Source organism: Chiloscyllium plagiosum, unplaced genomic scaffold (assembly GCF_037043375.1).
Source record: "Chiloscyllium plagiosum isolate Xiang-an unplaced genomic scaffold, Cpla_swu_hap1 HiC_scaffold_9, whole genome shotgun sequence".
Taxonomy (NCBI): domain Eukaryota; kingdom Metazoa; phylum Chordata; class Chondrichthyes; order Orectolobiformes; family Hemiscylliidae; genus Chiloscyllium; species Chiloscyllium plagiosum.
This window is the reverse complement of record NW_028270147.1, coordinates 63,928,386-63,943,360: the sequence shown is the minus strand read 5'-3', so window position 1 is coordinate 63,943,360 and position 14,975 is coordinate 63,928,386. Positions and strand designations below refer to the sequence as shown.

Sequence of the window (14,975 nt, the reverse complement as noted above, 5' to 3'; positions counted from 1 at the left end):
TCATGTCTGTGTCAATCATTAAACATCCATTTGTTCTAATCCTATTTTTCAGCACTTGGCTCATAGCTCAGCAACTCTTCAGTCAAAGGGTTGTGACACTTTAGAATTCTCTACCCCAGAGAGTTGTGGATATACCATTAAGACTGAGGTAGATTTTTGGTGTCTCTGAGACTTAAGAGATATGGGGAGCAAGTGGGAAAGTGTAGTTGAAGCTGAAGATGAGCTTTTTTATATTAGATTCCCTACAGTGTGGAAACAGGCCATTCTGCCCAATGAGTCCACACTGACCCTCCACAGAGTAACCCACCCAGTCCCATTTCCCTCTGACTAATGCACCTAACACTATGAGCAATTTAGCATGGCCAGTTCACCTAACCTGCACATCTTTGGACTGTGGGAGGAAACCGGAGCACCTGGCGGAAACCCACACAGATCCTGGGAGAATATGTAAGCTCCACACAGACAGTCACCCGAGGCTGGAGTCAAACCTGGGACCCTGGTGCTGTGAGGCAGCAATGCTAACTTTGATCATATTGAATGATGGAACAGGCACAGCAGACTATATGGTCTTCTCTTGCTCCTATTTCTTATGTCCTTAACTTAGAATCATCGAGCAAAAGAGGGAATTTGAAGGGGGAAGCTTTGTTTTAATATACCTTAATTTATTTGCAATCTATTATCATCTAGGCAATTAACGAGCAGTGGATGTTTGATTGATACCCATATCTTCACTAGAACCATCTGTTGGAATCTCTTGAGAGCAGCCCACATTTCACAGCAGGCGTCTCTTTATTTCAGAAATAGGATACTGAAAAGTGTTGAGTTCAACCTCATTCGGGTGATGAGCAGAGGAACTTGGAAGTTGGGTATTTTCTTTACTGTGGGAAGTAGTCTGCTTGTTGGTTCGTCCAATGACTGTGGCTGAAGTAGCCTTCATAGGTGATGGAGATGATTTGTCTGTGCGATAGAGTAAGCTAGGTAACAGCAAATCAATAGCCTTTCTTGCACCTCCTGATTTAATTCAAGGCAATGGAGATAAAAGTCAGGAGAAATGTGTAACTGGCTGCTGATCCATTATCACCTGTGTTACTTTATATAGTAATATTACACCATATCTGTTCTACCTCACCAAGTGAAAACTTGCATTTTTATCAGTTCGAAAGATGTGCAAATTGGTTAGATTAAGAAATTTGGGTAGGATTGAAAATAGAACTGTCTTCACCTTTTTCCTGATTTAGAAAAAAAATTTGGTATATTTGGCATGAGTTGGACAAAGAAGAACATACCCTTAAAAAGATTCAATTTTTTTAAATAGGGGATCTTGAGTCTTGAGTTCTGCGTTGGAATTATTGGTGGAAAGCCAAAACAATCTTTCTACTTTGTGGGATTTCAAGGTTTGTGAATTTTAAATACTGTGATTTTGCAAATACTCAGCAATGTAACTATAGATTTCCCCTTTTGTGTTGTAACGGTGTGTTTGTATTGTATGATATATTAGGATATTGACAGTGGTTTTGTTATTACATAAAATTTTCATGTGCTTTTGCATAAGTTCTATTTTCCCAACAGAGTATGAGTTCTAATATTCTAAATGAACATAGTGACAACATTGAGATATTCACTTCTTAACATAGCAATGTTTACCTCGCGAGTCTGTCATTTGCTTCAGTGCTGTAAATGCAAAGGGACTAACTGTTGTCATGATGGAATGAGAGGGTAGAATGTCTAAACATAATTTCTTGCATAATGACATCATGCAAAAAAAGCCAACATTTTGTAATATATTTTGGTATGAATTGTATTGTTATTACATAAAAATTGAACAAAATGATTTAATAATTTTGCAGTGGCTCTAAGAACTTTATAGAGCTAATTTTAGTCTACAAAACAAAGTATCAAGACAAATAATATTTTCAGATTTAATGCAACCAAAAAAGACCAGTGTTGTTGCCTATTAGATTGTAAATGGGTTTATTCATGAAGAGTGTGCTGTTCTTCCAGTGCTCACTGACAACCATACATTTAGCAGTAACTTTCTGTTTAAGATTAAGAAATGTTTTAAAATGTTAATCTGTCCCCTTCACAACCATGTTAATTCTAATTGTTTTGGCATGAATTTTTGAAAAATGGGTTTTAAATTAATTGACAATGTTTTTTTTTCTATTTTGATCTCCAAAATGTATGGTGGGAACATTGACACAACAAAGGAAGAAATAAATGACTTTAAATGGTTCACAAATACTGTATTAGTCAGGAACAAAATGCAATTAAAGTTTTTTTTTAAAATGATGAATGGAAACCATGTGAAACAAAGTTGTTGGCTGCATATACAAATAATGTGTTTTTAATTTTTAATCTTTTTAGAGTTAATTTTAGTTGTCCTTGATTATAAACTGTCTCTTCCTAAATGAATGGTACTGTCATTCAATTTTTTTTTCCCAGTAATTTGCTTACTGCCAGGCTTATGCTGACTGTAGTTACTCAATTTCGTCACACCCCAGTAAAATTGGCTTTCTCCGATTATGAACTTTTACTCCAGGCTTATTTCTGTCCTATTCTATGGTGATGTAAAATCTGATTGCTACCACCGAATTATTCTCCCAATAATATCCTTCCAATCTGCTCAGCTCCATTCCTAAAACTAAGTCCAGAACCCCTCCTTTTCTTTTAGGGCTTGCTATATTCTAGTTCAAAATGTTATTCTTCACACATTTTGCAAATCCTACATCTTTTCCGTTTATACTGATTCGATCCTAAATAATGTTAGAGCATTTGAGTCCACCTACAATCACAGCTGTATCATTGGTGTTCCTTTAAAAGTTGTTTATTCTCTTTTTTTTAATCTGACTGTTTGGAAGTCTACTGTACACTCCAAGAAATGTGATTGTCCCTTTTTGTTCTTTAGTTCATCCTGTGGACTTGTTGATGATCTTTCTAGCTTATCATCCCCTTTACAGTTGTAATTGTTCTTTTAACCAATGTTGCAACCCTTTTTGTTTTTATCCATCTGTTAGTCTCATCTCAAAATTCTTTAACAAGGAATATTGCGCTGCTGTATTTTCCTTCTTTAAGCCATATTTCAGTAAGACCTATGATATAATCCTTCTGAATATTTAAATGTGCCTTTAGCTAATCTGTCTTGTTTGCTAAAATTCCTGAATTGAAATCTATACCATTAGGCAATAGTAAATCCATTTGTCTGTATTGTAGTGTATATCCTCTGCCGCCTTCAATCAGTCACTGATTTTCTGCTTTGCATTTCCAACGTTGCTCATTTCTCTTCTGAACCTGTGTTGGGATAATTTAATTGAATGGTGGAACAGACTCAAGGGGCTGAATGGCCTGCATTAGTTCATATTCTCTCTGAACGCTGTTGTTTACCTACTTGGATTACACAATTAAATAATTGGATATTGGCTATCAATTTATATTAAAATCATAAAATACAAGCCAGCTGTTCACACAACCAATCTTTTGTTGGTGCTCATCCTCCACATGAACAAATCCAAATCCCATGATCTGGTCTTGTTCCAGTATCCATTTATTTAAGCCACATATCTAACCTATTTTAAATGTTGACATAATCTCAACTTCAATCACAAACATTGATAACATTTCATAGTCTAGTTTCTTTCTGTATAAAAAGAAATTTCTCCTTTTTATCCTAAATAGTCTCCATTTAATCTTGTACCTATGTCCCCTCATTTCAGCTGCCTCCAACTCAATATAAACATCATGTTTCTATCAATTCTGCCACATTAATAATAAATGCATCCATTAAAACATCACCTAACCTCTGTTTTAATGTAAGTGGTTCCAATTTTTTCTAAATCTTTGTGTTTGAATTTTATCAGACCAGGCAGCTTCCTGGTGAATTTGTTTTGCCCAAATATTCTTCCTTAAATTTGAAGCTTAAAACTGCACTCAGTACTCCAACTGTAGTCTTAAGTTTTTAAATAAATTCACTGTTACATTTCAATTTTTATATTCTATACCCCTTGCTATAAAACTCAGTATTCCATTAGCTTTTTATAGCCTATCCATTTTAGTTTTTAATCTCTTGTGAACCTGACTCCCTGTGACACTGCTGCCACAAATCCTCTCATCTTTCACATTCAAATTGTAATTATTTTACTTCTTTAACAAAATTTTTAAAATTCACATTTATTGGCATTAAATTCCATCTGCCACTTTTTTGCGCATTCAGTCATCTTTGAAACTTCCTTTGTTCCTCCAGTATTATTTACCATGCCTCATATCTCAGTTGTTTACAAAGTTTTACATCAGTACAGGATCCCCAAACTGCGTGGACCACTTATGAGGGTGACCAGCATTATATTGCCTAAGGAAATGTCTAAAGCAAGATTGTAAACTTGTAACATGCAAACTGTTGCCTCCAATGCTTTACATGAGTTATCAATGTCTACATGTTCGTCAACTAAGACAGAACTCGTTCTTTCTTTACATCATTGCATGTAAGTTTTTTCACCATGATCACTGGATAATAGTTGACTTCTTTTGTTCCAAAGGCTTAGAGATCTTTTAAGACCAGCTGCCTTGAGTTCAAACTTTGGCTCAGCTATATACAGTTCTTTTAATGATGTTTTATAAAGATTTCTTAAATAAGATTGAAAATACTGTGTAAACGTTTTCCTAGGCAGTGCAATTTGACAGCTCAAAATGCAATCTTACTTGAAAATAGAGTTCAAACAGCAAACTATATTAGCAACATGATGTGGTGGACATTAATTATTCTACAAACTGTCTTGATAAGTTTGGAGGATTCTCATTATATATTTTTGAATTTCTTGTGTTTTGTTTGGACTTTCAAGATGATAGTTTGATCTACATGGACCCTCATTACTGCCAGTCATTTGTGGATGTCACACCGAAGGATTTTCCACTTGAGGTGAAGTTTTGTATGTTGTGTGAAAAGTTTACGTTATTTTGTCCTTTTTGATTTGATTGAATTTTTTTAACCAAAGTACATTTTATTCCTAAAATAAATAAAACAATTCTATCTTAGTTGAAATTAAAACAAAGGTTGGCATTTACCAGTGAGGATAGATGTCAGGACCAAATGTGGATCCTGAGCCTACTTTGGCAGGCAGTTAGTTTGCTATGGTTCTAGCACAGCTGGAGGGCTGACAGCTCTGCAGACTTAACCAAATACGTGGATGCTGTTGAGGCACAGAAAGAAAAAGAGGATACCTCCGTTTTGAAGCAAGTGGGAAAGGGTACAGTTCACTTTACTAGGAGAAATTGAGTACTGCAGACACTGGAGCTCAGAGTCGAGAGTGTAGTGCTGTAAAAGCACAGCAGGTCAGGCAGGATCCGAGGAGTAGAAGAATCGATGTTTTGGGCATAAGCCCTTCATCAGGAATGAGGTTTGTGGGTCGGGGCTGAGAGATAAATGGGAGGGGGGGTTGGGGGAGAAGGTAGCTGGGAAAGCGATAGCTGGATGAAGGTGAGGGAGGAGGTGATAGGTCAGAGGGGAGAGTGATGGACAAGTCCAGAGGGCTGTGCCGAGTTGGAGGCTTGGGACTGGGATAATGTGGGGGGGGAGGGAAGCTGTTGAAATCCACACTTATCCTTTGTGGTCGAAGGGTCCCATGGCGGAATATGAGGCGTTCCTCCTCCAAGAGTCGGGTGGTAACAGTTTAGTGGTGGAGGAGGCCTAGGACATGCAGGTCCTGGGCCTCCTCCACATTACCAATGTCATCTACTGCATCCGTTGCACACAGTGTGGTCTCCTCTGCATCGGGGAGACAGGACGCCTTCTTGTGGATCTTTTCGGAGAACATCTCTGGGACACTTGCACCTACCGACACCACCACCCCGTGACTGAACACTTCAACTCCCCCTCCCTACTCCGTCAATGAGCTTCCTCATTTCCCCTCCCCCCACATTAGCCCAGTCCCAAGCCTCCAACTCGGACTTGTCGATCACTACCCCGTCTGGCCTATCACCTTCTCCCTCAACTTCATCCACCTATCCCTTTCCCAGCTACCTTGCCCCCAACACCCCCCTCCCCCCCAGCCCCGATCCACAAACCTCATCCCTGATGAAGGACTTATGCCCAAAACATCGATTCTCTTGCTCCTCAGATGCTGCCTGACCTGCTGTGCCTTTCCAGCACTATACTCGCAACCCAGTTCACTTTACTGCCAAGGCCAGCAACTGCATAGGATCACAGGAGCAGCACTATTGTTGTTGTGGGCCCCTACATTGGGCTCTAGAGCCTCCCCAGAGTTCCTGAGAGACCTGTCAAAATCACTGTCAATTAGACCTTTAATTATTCAAATTGGTTGCTGTGCCTCCACTCAGCAATTGGACAACTCACACAATGGCTGGTAAAATCATGCCTTCCTCACCAATAATGTGCAATTGAACAGCTTTTTGAGCTATTGCTTTTTGTAAATTCTTTCTAAACTTGATAAGGAACGTTTTTATTGCCATGATAGTCAAATGGAATGCATTTCATTTTCAGGCTCTTCCATACATATGGTACAGTGCAAGTAAGATGGAGATTACAGTTTCCTCTATAAACTGTTGACTTCGCAAGCATCCTATTCTACCAGTGCATAATTTCCATTTAGCCATTGTATTCTTCCTGAATGAGGTCAATGCTAAATAACATATAGTTCAATACATACAGCATATACTGATCAGGAGCTGGTTTGAAACCAGCTTAAGGATGTTTTTACGTGTGACTTTTAGTGAGAAAAATGAAAAGAGCCTTTCATCTGATTTGCCTTGTTATACTGGAGCATAAGTCCTAATAGTGTCCAATTTACTGAATCTTTTTTATTAATAACACTGCCCTGCGTAAGGTTTTTATATTGTGTTCTATCGAAAGTCAGTTATAGAATGTGTGTTGCAATGTCTGTTATGAAGTGCGCTTTCTGCAGAACAATGCATATTATGTAAAGAAAGGTGAAGCTGCATGTAATGATATCAAACTAATCAATGTTAGTCTTAGTGTGCCTTTTGCTGAATGGTCTCTTTCTGTGCCATAATATTTTTTGTTTTCCACGGTTCTGTGGTTCAGATGATTTGGTTACATTAATAGTACTGTATAAATATTCTTGAATCAGTGGAACCTTTTTTCTGATAGACTCATTCTGCTACTTTGTACTTTCAGTCATATCACTGTCCTTCTCCGAAAAAGATGCCATTTAGTAAGATGGATCCCAGCTGCACAATAGGGTTTTATTCACACAGTAAAGCTGATTTTGACAAAATAATTGATGAAGTAACAAAGGTGAGTCTTAAGAATTGTTATTGAAATAAGCTGAAGTGTTCCTTCAGTATTTCTTCACAAATATTCCAAAAGAAGGATGGAAATCTGCCACCCTCACCTGATGTGGCCCACATGTGACTCCAGACCGGCAGCAATGGGGGTGACTCTTAACTGTCCTGTGGCACTGTGCAGGAAAACTACACAGTTCGATACAGATACCCCAAGGAGTCAGGTCAGCACCAACCTACCTCATGGGGCCATTAGGGATGGGCATTTAATGCTGGCTTGGCCAATGGTACCCATATCCCATGAATGAATATATAACGTCATTATCAGACAGTCACACTGTGTTTTGTCTGCTCTAAGGTTGGCAGTGTGAAGCGAGAGGACAGTTGGTTGTTTCCTGACGTTATCCTGACAAATGAGACACTGAGAGAATATTTGCATGTTTAGCGTTAATGAGGCTGGTTTTAGACTTCTGATTTTGGCACCATGCCAGCTGGTTGTCAGAGCCCCCTTCAGCCTGTCCTGCAGTGTCACTGTCTTGTCAGAACTGTCCGTCTCAGGGAGATACACAGATGTTTCAGTGCTGCAGTCAGATGTCATTCTCTCGCCCTCCTCGGAAAGGAAGGTATTCTTGCATGTGTGTTGGGGATCTGGACACTGTGCAGTGCTGATGTTGTTAGCACACAATCAGCTGCTCTGAGGAGGTCCAGCTGCAACGAGAGAGGTTCCAAACATCCAACACCATTGAGCCCCTCCTGGAGGAGAGGGGACGTGGGTGGAGCCTGTGTGAGATTTTCTATTTCCCATTGCCATTCATCCCCTTGCCGTGGAGTCTGCCAGATTTTGTAATTATTTCTGTGTTGTCTCTGATATGAAAGTTTACACCAGCGAGGTGGTGGAAATGTCAGCGGATGATGTGGTTTATGCAAAGGTTGGTAGGGTGGAGAGTGAGGACCAGGGGAATCTGTCCTTGTTACGGTTGGAGGGGTGGTGGTTGAGGGCGGAGGTACGGGATATGGATGAAATGCGTTGGAGGGCATCTTCAACCACGTGAGAAGGAAAATTGCGATCTCTAAAGAAGGAGGCCATCTGGTGTGTTCTGTGGTGGAACTGGTCCTCCTGGGAGCAGATACAGCGGAGGCGGAGGAATTGGGAATACGGGATGGGATTTTTTTCAGGAGGTAGGGTGGGAAGAGGTGTAATCTAGGTAGCTGTGGGAGTCGGGTTTGTAAAAAAAAAAATGCCAGTGTCAAGTCAGTCGTCATTAATGGAGATGGAGAGGTCCAGGAAGGGGAGGGAGGTTTCAGAGATGGTCCACCTCCACCTCCAAACGGACCCCACCACTAGGGATATATTTCCCTCCCCACCCCTTTCCGATTTCTGCAAAGACCGTTCCCTCCATGACTACCTGGTCAGGTCCACGCCCTCCAACAAACGACCCTCCCATCCTGGCACCCTCCCCTGCCACCGCAGGAATTGCAAAACCTGCGCCCACACCTCCTCCCTCACCTCCATCCAAGGCCCCAAAGGAACCTTCCACATCATCAAAGTTTCACCTGCACATCCACCAATGTCATTTATTGTATCCGTTGGTCCCGATGCAGTCTCCTCTACATTGGGGAGACTGGACGCCTCCTCGCAGAGCGCTTCAGGGAACATCTCCGGGACACCCGCACCAATCAATTACACCGCCCTGTGGCCCAACATTTCAACTCCCCATACCACTCTGCCGAGGACTGCAGGTCCTGGGCCGCCTCCACCGCCGCTCCCTCACCACCCGACACCTGGAGGAAGAACGCTTCATCTTCTGCCTCAGAACACTTCAACCCCAGGGCATCAATGTGGACTTCACCAGTTTCTTCATTTCCCCTCCCACTACCTTACCTCTGTTCCAACCTTCCAGCTCAGCACTGTCCTCATGACCTGTCCTACCTGCCAATCTCCCTTCCCATCTATCTGTTCCACTCTCCTCTCTTACCTATCACCTCCATCCCCACCTCCATTCACCTATTGTACTCTTTGCTACCTTCTCCCCAGCACCCCACCATTTATCTCTCCACCCTGGAGGTTTCCTGCTTCTATTCCTGATGAAGGGCCTTTGCCCGAAACGTCGATTTTCCTGCTTCTCGGATGCTGCCTGACCTGCTGTGCTTTTCCAGCACCACTCTGATCTAAACTCTGGGGAGTTAGCTCAGTTGGCTGGATGACTAATTTGTGATGCAGACTGCTGCCAACAGTGTCGGTCAATTCCTGAATTGGCTGGGTGAGAATAACATCTCCCTTCGCCTGAGGAATGACAACCGTCGTGGATAAATCACCACCTCTCTTCTCTCTTTCTATTGAGAGAGCAGCCTTATGGTCTGGTAGGACTGTGGTGACTTTACCTATACCTTACAGTTGTTGGCCTTGTATCCATTAGCTTAATATTTCTCTCACAATTCTTAGGAATTATACAGCCACACTGAATCTATTGTAGGACCTGTTTTTGAAGCTATAAAAAGGTTTGCTAAACTGTTGTGCTTGTAACAACTACATTTTTAATACATTTGTGCTTTGGTTATAGTGCATTTTAATTAATATTAACAAAATTCCAATACCAAGCCAACTCTGCGCATCAGCCAAAATGTGGTCAATTGGACGGATGTGGTTCACCCTTTGTTGGGTGTTGAGGGGTGTAGGGAATCAGGCAGTTCATAGAAATGTACTTCTCAAGTGCATCTTGTTTATTTGTAGTTTAATACCAGCAGTGTACTGAAAAGACATTGACATATTATCCTTTCAGTTGAAAGTTGGGGGCAAAAGGTGATGAGTTGAAATCCTCATGGTTGTATTTCAATTTCATAAGAATTCTTTGGAAAAGAGAACTGAGAAGTCAGAGAAATAGTTAGAGTTATAGAGATGTACAGCATGGAAACAGACCCTTCGGTCCAACCAGTCCACGCCGACCAGATATCCCAACCCAATCTAGTCCCACCTGCCAGCACCCGGCCCATATCCCTCCAAACCCTTCCTATTCATATACCCATCCAAATGCCTCTGAAATGTTGCAATTGTACCAGCCTCCACCACCTCCTCTGGCAGCTCATTCCATACACGTACCACCCTCTGTGTGAAAAAGTTGCTCCTTAGGTCTCTTTTATATCTTTCCCCTCTCACCCTAAATCTATGCCCTCTAGTTCTGGACTCTCCGATCCCAGGGAAAAGACTTTGTCTATTTATCCTATCCATGCCCATCATAATTTTGTAAACCTCTATAAGGTCACCCCTCAGCCTCTGATGCTCCAGGGAAAACAGCCCCAGCCTGTTCAGCATCTCCATATAGCTCAAATCATCCAATCCTGGCAACATCCTTGTAAATCTTTTCTGAACCCTTTCAAGTTTCACAACATCTTTCCGATAGGAAGGAGATCAGAATTGCAGGCAATATTCCAACAGTGGCCTAACCAATGTCCTGTACTACCGCAACATGACCTCCCAACTCCTGTACTCAATATTCTGACCAATAAAGGAGAGCATACCAAACACCTTCTTCACTATCCTATCTACCTGCAACTCCACTTTCAAGGAGCTATGAATCTGCACTCCAAGGTCTCTTTGTTCAGCAACACTCCCTAGGACCTTACCATTAAGTGTATAAGTTCTGCTCAGATTTGCTTTCTCAAAATGCAACACCTTGCATTTATCTGAATTAAACTCCATCTGCCACTTCTCAGCCCATTGGCTCATCTGGTCCAGATCCTGTTGTAGCCCTCTTTGCTGTCCACTACACCTCCAATTTTGGTGTCATCTGCAAACTTACTAACTGTACCTTACGCCCTTTTTGATTCCCACTATGCCCCTGGCCTTTCCCTCTGTAGAAACTTGTATAATTGCTTCTTGAAGACATTAATATTATTCACTTCTTGAAGACATTAATATTATTCAAGAGATGCTTCTGATTTATTGTACATAGGCTATAAAGTCTTATTGGTGAGAAAGTTCTGCCTCATTTCCCTTTTTCATAACTTGTTCATAACTTGGATCCCTTGATATTTAAATCCTTAAGTTCAATGAGCAGTTTGACTGGGCAAACTTTGTCAATTTACTTCATCATATTAAACTTCAATCAATGCACTTCTTGAAGTATTATATTTTTGAATCCTATTGTTGTTGCTCTTCTCTCCAACTTATGCTTTTCTGAAGTGCAATATTCCAAAATTTATCTCTGTCAATGAAGAGTCTAACGTTGAAGTAACCATAAATATTAATGCGTTGATTTGGCCTTCCAGCATTTTTCATGTGGCTGTCCCATATTATCACCAGCAGGTGGCAATATTGAAAGTAAAATAAATTGAGATTTGGCAAATCACCTACATTAGCACTCTGACTTAAATGAAGCTTTTCACTGTGTGGTTCTGATTAATTTGCGACACAAATGAAATAATTTAAGTTAGTTTGAATGGGGAAAAAGTGATTGTATTAATGAGTATGAAGATGTGCTTAACTGTACAGAAAGTTAATTTATTCTCAAGTTCCTATTCTGGATAAAAATTAGAATTGGCTATTTTAAATGTAAAAACTATTGATTTAACAGATACAGTAGTTCAACTGTGGTCAGAATATTAGCAAACTGTTGCTCAGGTGCTTTCTGCAAAGTATCTTATGTAATACTTGTGCTCTTTTGCCTTTACTCTAACTGGTCATGCTGTACAAATCAATCAATCTTATAAAATGAAAAATTGAAATGCTGCCTTTACATTCTCCTTATATTTCAGTGAAGAGCCATGTTTGGCGGAATGTAAAATTGATGTTGAAGTTTATCTTGTTTAGTTTAGGGCTGGTGAGTTAAATTAAAATAACACCCAATCTCCCTTTCAAATCAGGGCACGAAGCCCTCCATAAAAGCCAACTTAGTTCACTTATTCACTTCAGTTATTGATTAATCTTTAAATTTTCTTCTGGTTTTAAGATCCTTGAATCTCTCATGGCTTCCTTTTCTATCCTCTTGTAACTTGAGAGCATTACTTTTTAGCATCAGATACAGCTTGTATTTGACAGAATTTGGGACTCCTTTTCATAATTTAACCCTAATTTGATTAATTATTACCATCCTCAGTTATTTTACACAAGGTATCCTGCAGATTTGATGTTAGCACACTAATATTTCATAGCACAAAATGTCAAATAAGCATTGTACAATTGAAAATTTCACTAGAAAATTAGTTTGCTCGGGCGAATGCCTGAAAAAGGTGGCCTTACAATTCGTAAAGTACATCACATACTCAGACCAATGGTCTATTAATTGAAAACCAAAAAAACTCAGGTGGTCTTTCAATGTGTGACATTAAAGAGGAGCAGTGACTGACATCAGCTTTCTTCAATCACTTATTGTTTTATCAGAGGTCAGTCATCCACACTGTGCAACTGAATACATATATATGAAATGTATGAATGCCTTCTACCAATGCACAGTGAGTAGATGTAACCCAACTGTCTGCCTGTGGGAATTTTAAACTGTAAGCACTGACAAACTTAGTGGCTTTGTTTTAGTGATAATCCCTGGTATGCTAGACAGCCCAGGAGATTCCCAGGTTTAGCTACTGCTAAATTGACTAATTGGAGTATGGTCAGTGGTAAAGTGTTATGGTTAACTTTACACAGATAGGGAAATATTAGCCAAGTTTTCTGCTCTGAATCATTAGCTCAGGCTGCTATTCTAAATTACAATCTCTGAATTCTGAGAATGTAATATATATTGGAGCCAGAACTTTTAATGATGTTGGTTGTTGTGTATTAAGATCAAAAACAGCAGAGGAGCCTGCATGGATGATCATGAGCCCTGAATAGCTTGTTGCTAGAAGTGGCCAATTAAAAGACTACTGCTGGGACTGCTCCCCAGAGCTGTTGACTCAAGAAACATTGATAGATTTAGTGGCTGCTGAGGCTGTGGGAAGAAGAAGGCACTTCCATGTTGAAGGCCAAATACATTTTCTAATTTAATATGCCAGGGCCGGGATGGTGAATCCCTCCCACCCCAAGTAATCTTAGTTTTAATACCTCTACCATGACTCACTTTTGAGGCAGGATCTCTGATAGTATCAGCAAGCTGCAAAACCAAACCTGATCCCTTGCGCACCAACTAGATTTTATCAGGAACCGCATTAATGCCCATTGCTGCCAGACGGTGCTCCATTGTCCATTGTGTTTAAAGGTGGCTCTGCTCTTCCAATAGAACCTGTTAGGGGGCTGCCAGGATTCACTTAGCATTCTACCATGTACAGAGACGGTCATGACAACAGTTAAATACTTGCAGAGTCAAGTTGGTCCATTAATTGATCACAGGCCTCTGGTTAGTGGATGACCATGTCACTACCATTCTTATAGTGCCTTCTCATGCCATTTTATCTCCCAAATTGCTTCTGAGCCTGTCTTCATAGAGCTGTTAAAATCCAACCAACAGAGTGAAAAGGGCCAGATTGAGCTACTGTGACCTTGTGATACTCACTAGGTAGAGTCCTGCTTGCATAAAGCCAGTTTTAATAGCGGTATCAGAATACGACTGTTTTGGAGGTGGACAGAATGTCAAAGACACAAGTAAAAATAACTTACCCTTTGTAGAAATGAAATGTGATTCAAAAACGTAAAAAACAAATTCTGAGAAGTTTTTTTTATTTAAACTTCAGGTTCTGAATTCACCGTCTTCCAAGGAGAAGTATCCATTGTTTACTTTTTCAAGTGGACATGCTAGAGATTATGATATTGATAAACTTTGCATGCCGAAAACTGATACAGCTGCACAACTCTCAGAGGTTCCAAGGAGAAAATCAGAGAAATTGAGTAATGAGGAGTTTGTCTTGCTGTAACAGGAATTTCATGGTAAATATAGTGGGACTACCCTGTCAGTGCTGGCACCTGTGGGTGCCCATTAATACTGATGTACAGAAAAATCTGTAATTATACAACTAGATGCTGTTCAATTAAAACTATTTTGCAAAAGTACAAAGATATTTTACTGTATATAAGAAATGTAATCTTACCTAATATGTTAGTTTCTGAATATGTATAATTGAAATAAACTTTTTAAATTGATTATAAATAAAATTATGTAAATATTGAGTTTATTTTCCCATTTTAACAGTTTTTCTTAATCCAGTTTTCTACATATATTTTTATTTTACCTGAGCCTCTAACCTACATCACAGCCACTGATCAGCAGAAAGAGTGACCAGAGATCATCTCAGTGGGACAGATAACTGAACCAGTAATTAAGCAATAGCCAAAACATTTCTCTGCCATTCTATGTCACCCTTGACATAGATTTCTTCACAGCCAACTCTGCTATTTCATTATGGCTTCTCTCTACCCAAGGTCTCAATTGCTGTAAAGTATGACCTCTGACCTCTTCCTCTCCTCCTTTAACATTTATGGGACCTCCCATCCTATAATTCCATTGCACTCACAATGGGGATAAAATATTTCTTAACTCCATTAGGAATTAAATTTAATCCAAAATGCACTTTTTTATTTTGTTCTCTGCTAGGTGCTACTTGCACTTAACTGAGCCTTGGTGACCTGTACTGGCTGCCTGTCCCAAATTTAAAAAGCAACCCATTTCTGCTTTTGGGTTGATGGCTTTTCTTATGGGTAAACTAAAAGACGCAGCACTTGGCATCCTTATTAATGAGTATAAGTATACTAAAAGTATTATGGACCTGGCCAGATCCCTCAAAATGTTTTAAGAAGGTAG

At 40.1% G+C, this 14,975-nt stretch overlaps 1 protein-coding gene across 5 annotated transcripts in view; it reads left to right on the top strand.

Moving 5' to 3' along the window:
• The window catches only part of atg4c (autophagy related 4C, cysteine peptidase), a 49,067-nt gene extending 34,722 nt beyond the window's left edge, over positions 1 to 14,345 (top strand). For all 5 annotated transcript variants that reach the window (XM_043699453.2, XM_043699458.2, XM_043699454.2 and 2 more), the window contains 4 exons: positions 1,316 to 1,394; positions 4,833 to 4,909; positions 7,145 to 7,264; positions 13,912 to 14,345. In XM_043699453.2, the coding sequence (XP_043555388.1) occupies positions 1,316 to 1,394; positions 4,833 to 4,909; positions 7,145 to 7,264; positions 13,912 to 14,091 (456 nt within the window). In that variant the 3' untranslated portion in view covers positions 14,092 to 14,345. The remainder of the gene's footprint in view (positions 1 to 1,315; positions 1,395 to 4,832; positions 4,910 to 7,144; positions 7,265 to 13,911) is intronic.
• The last annotated feature ends 630 nt before the right edge of the window (positions 14,346 to 14,975 follow it).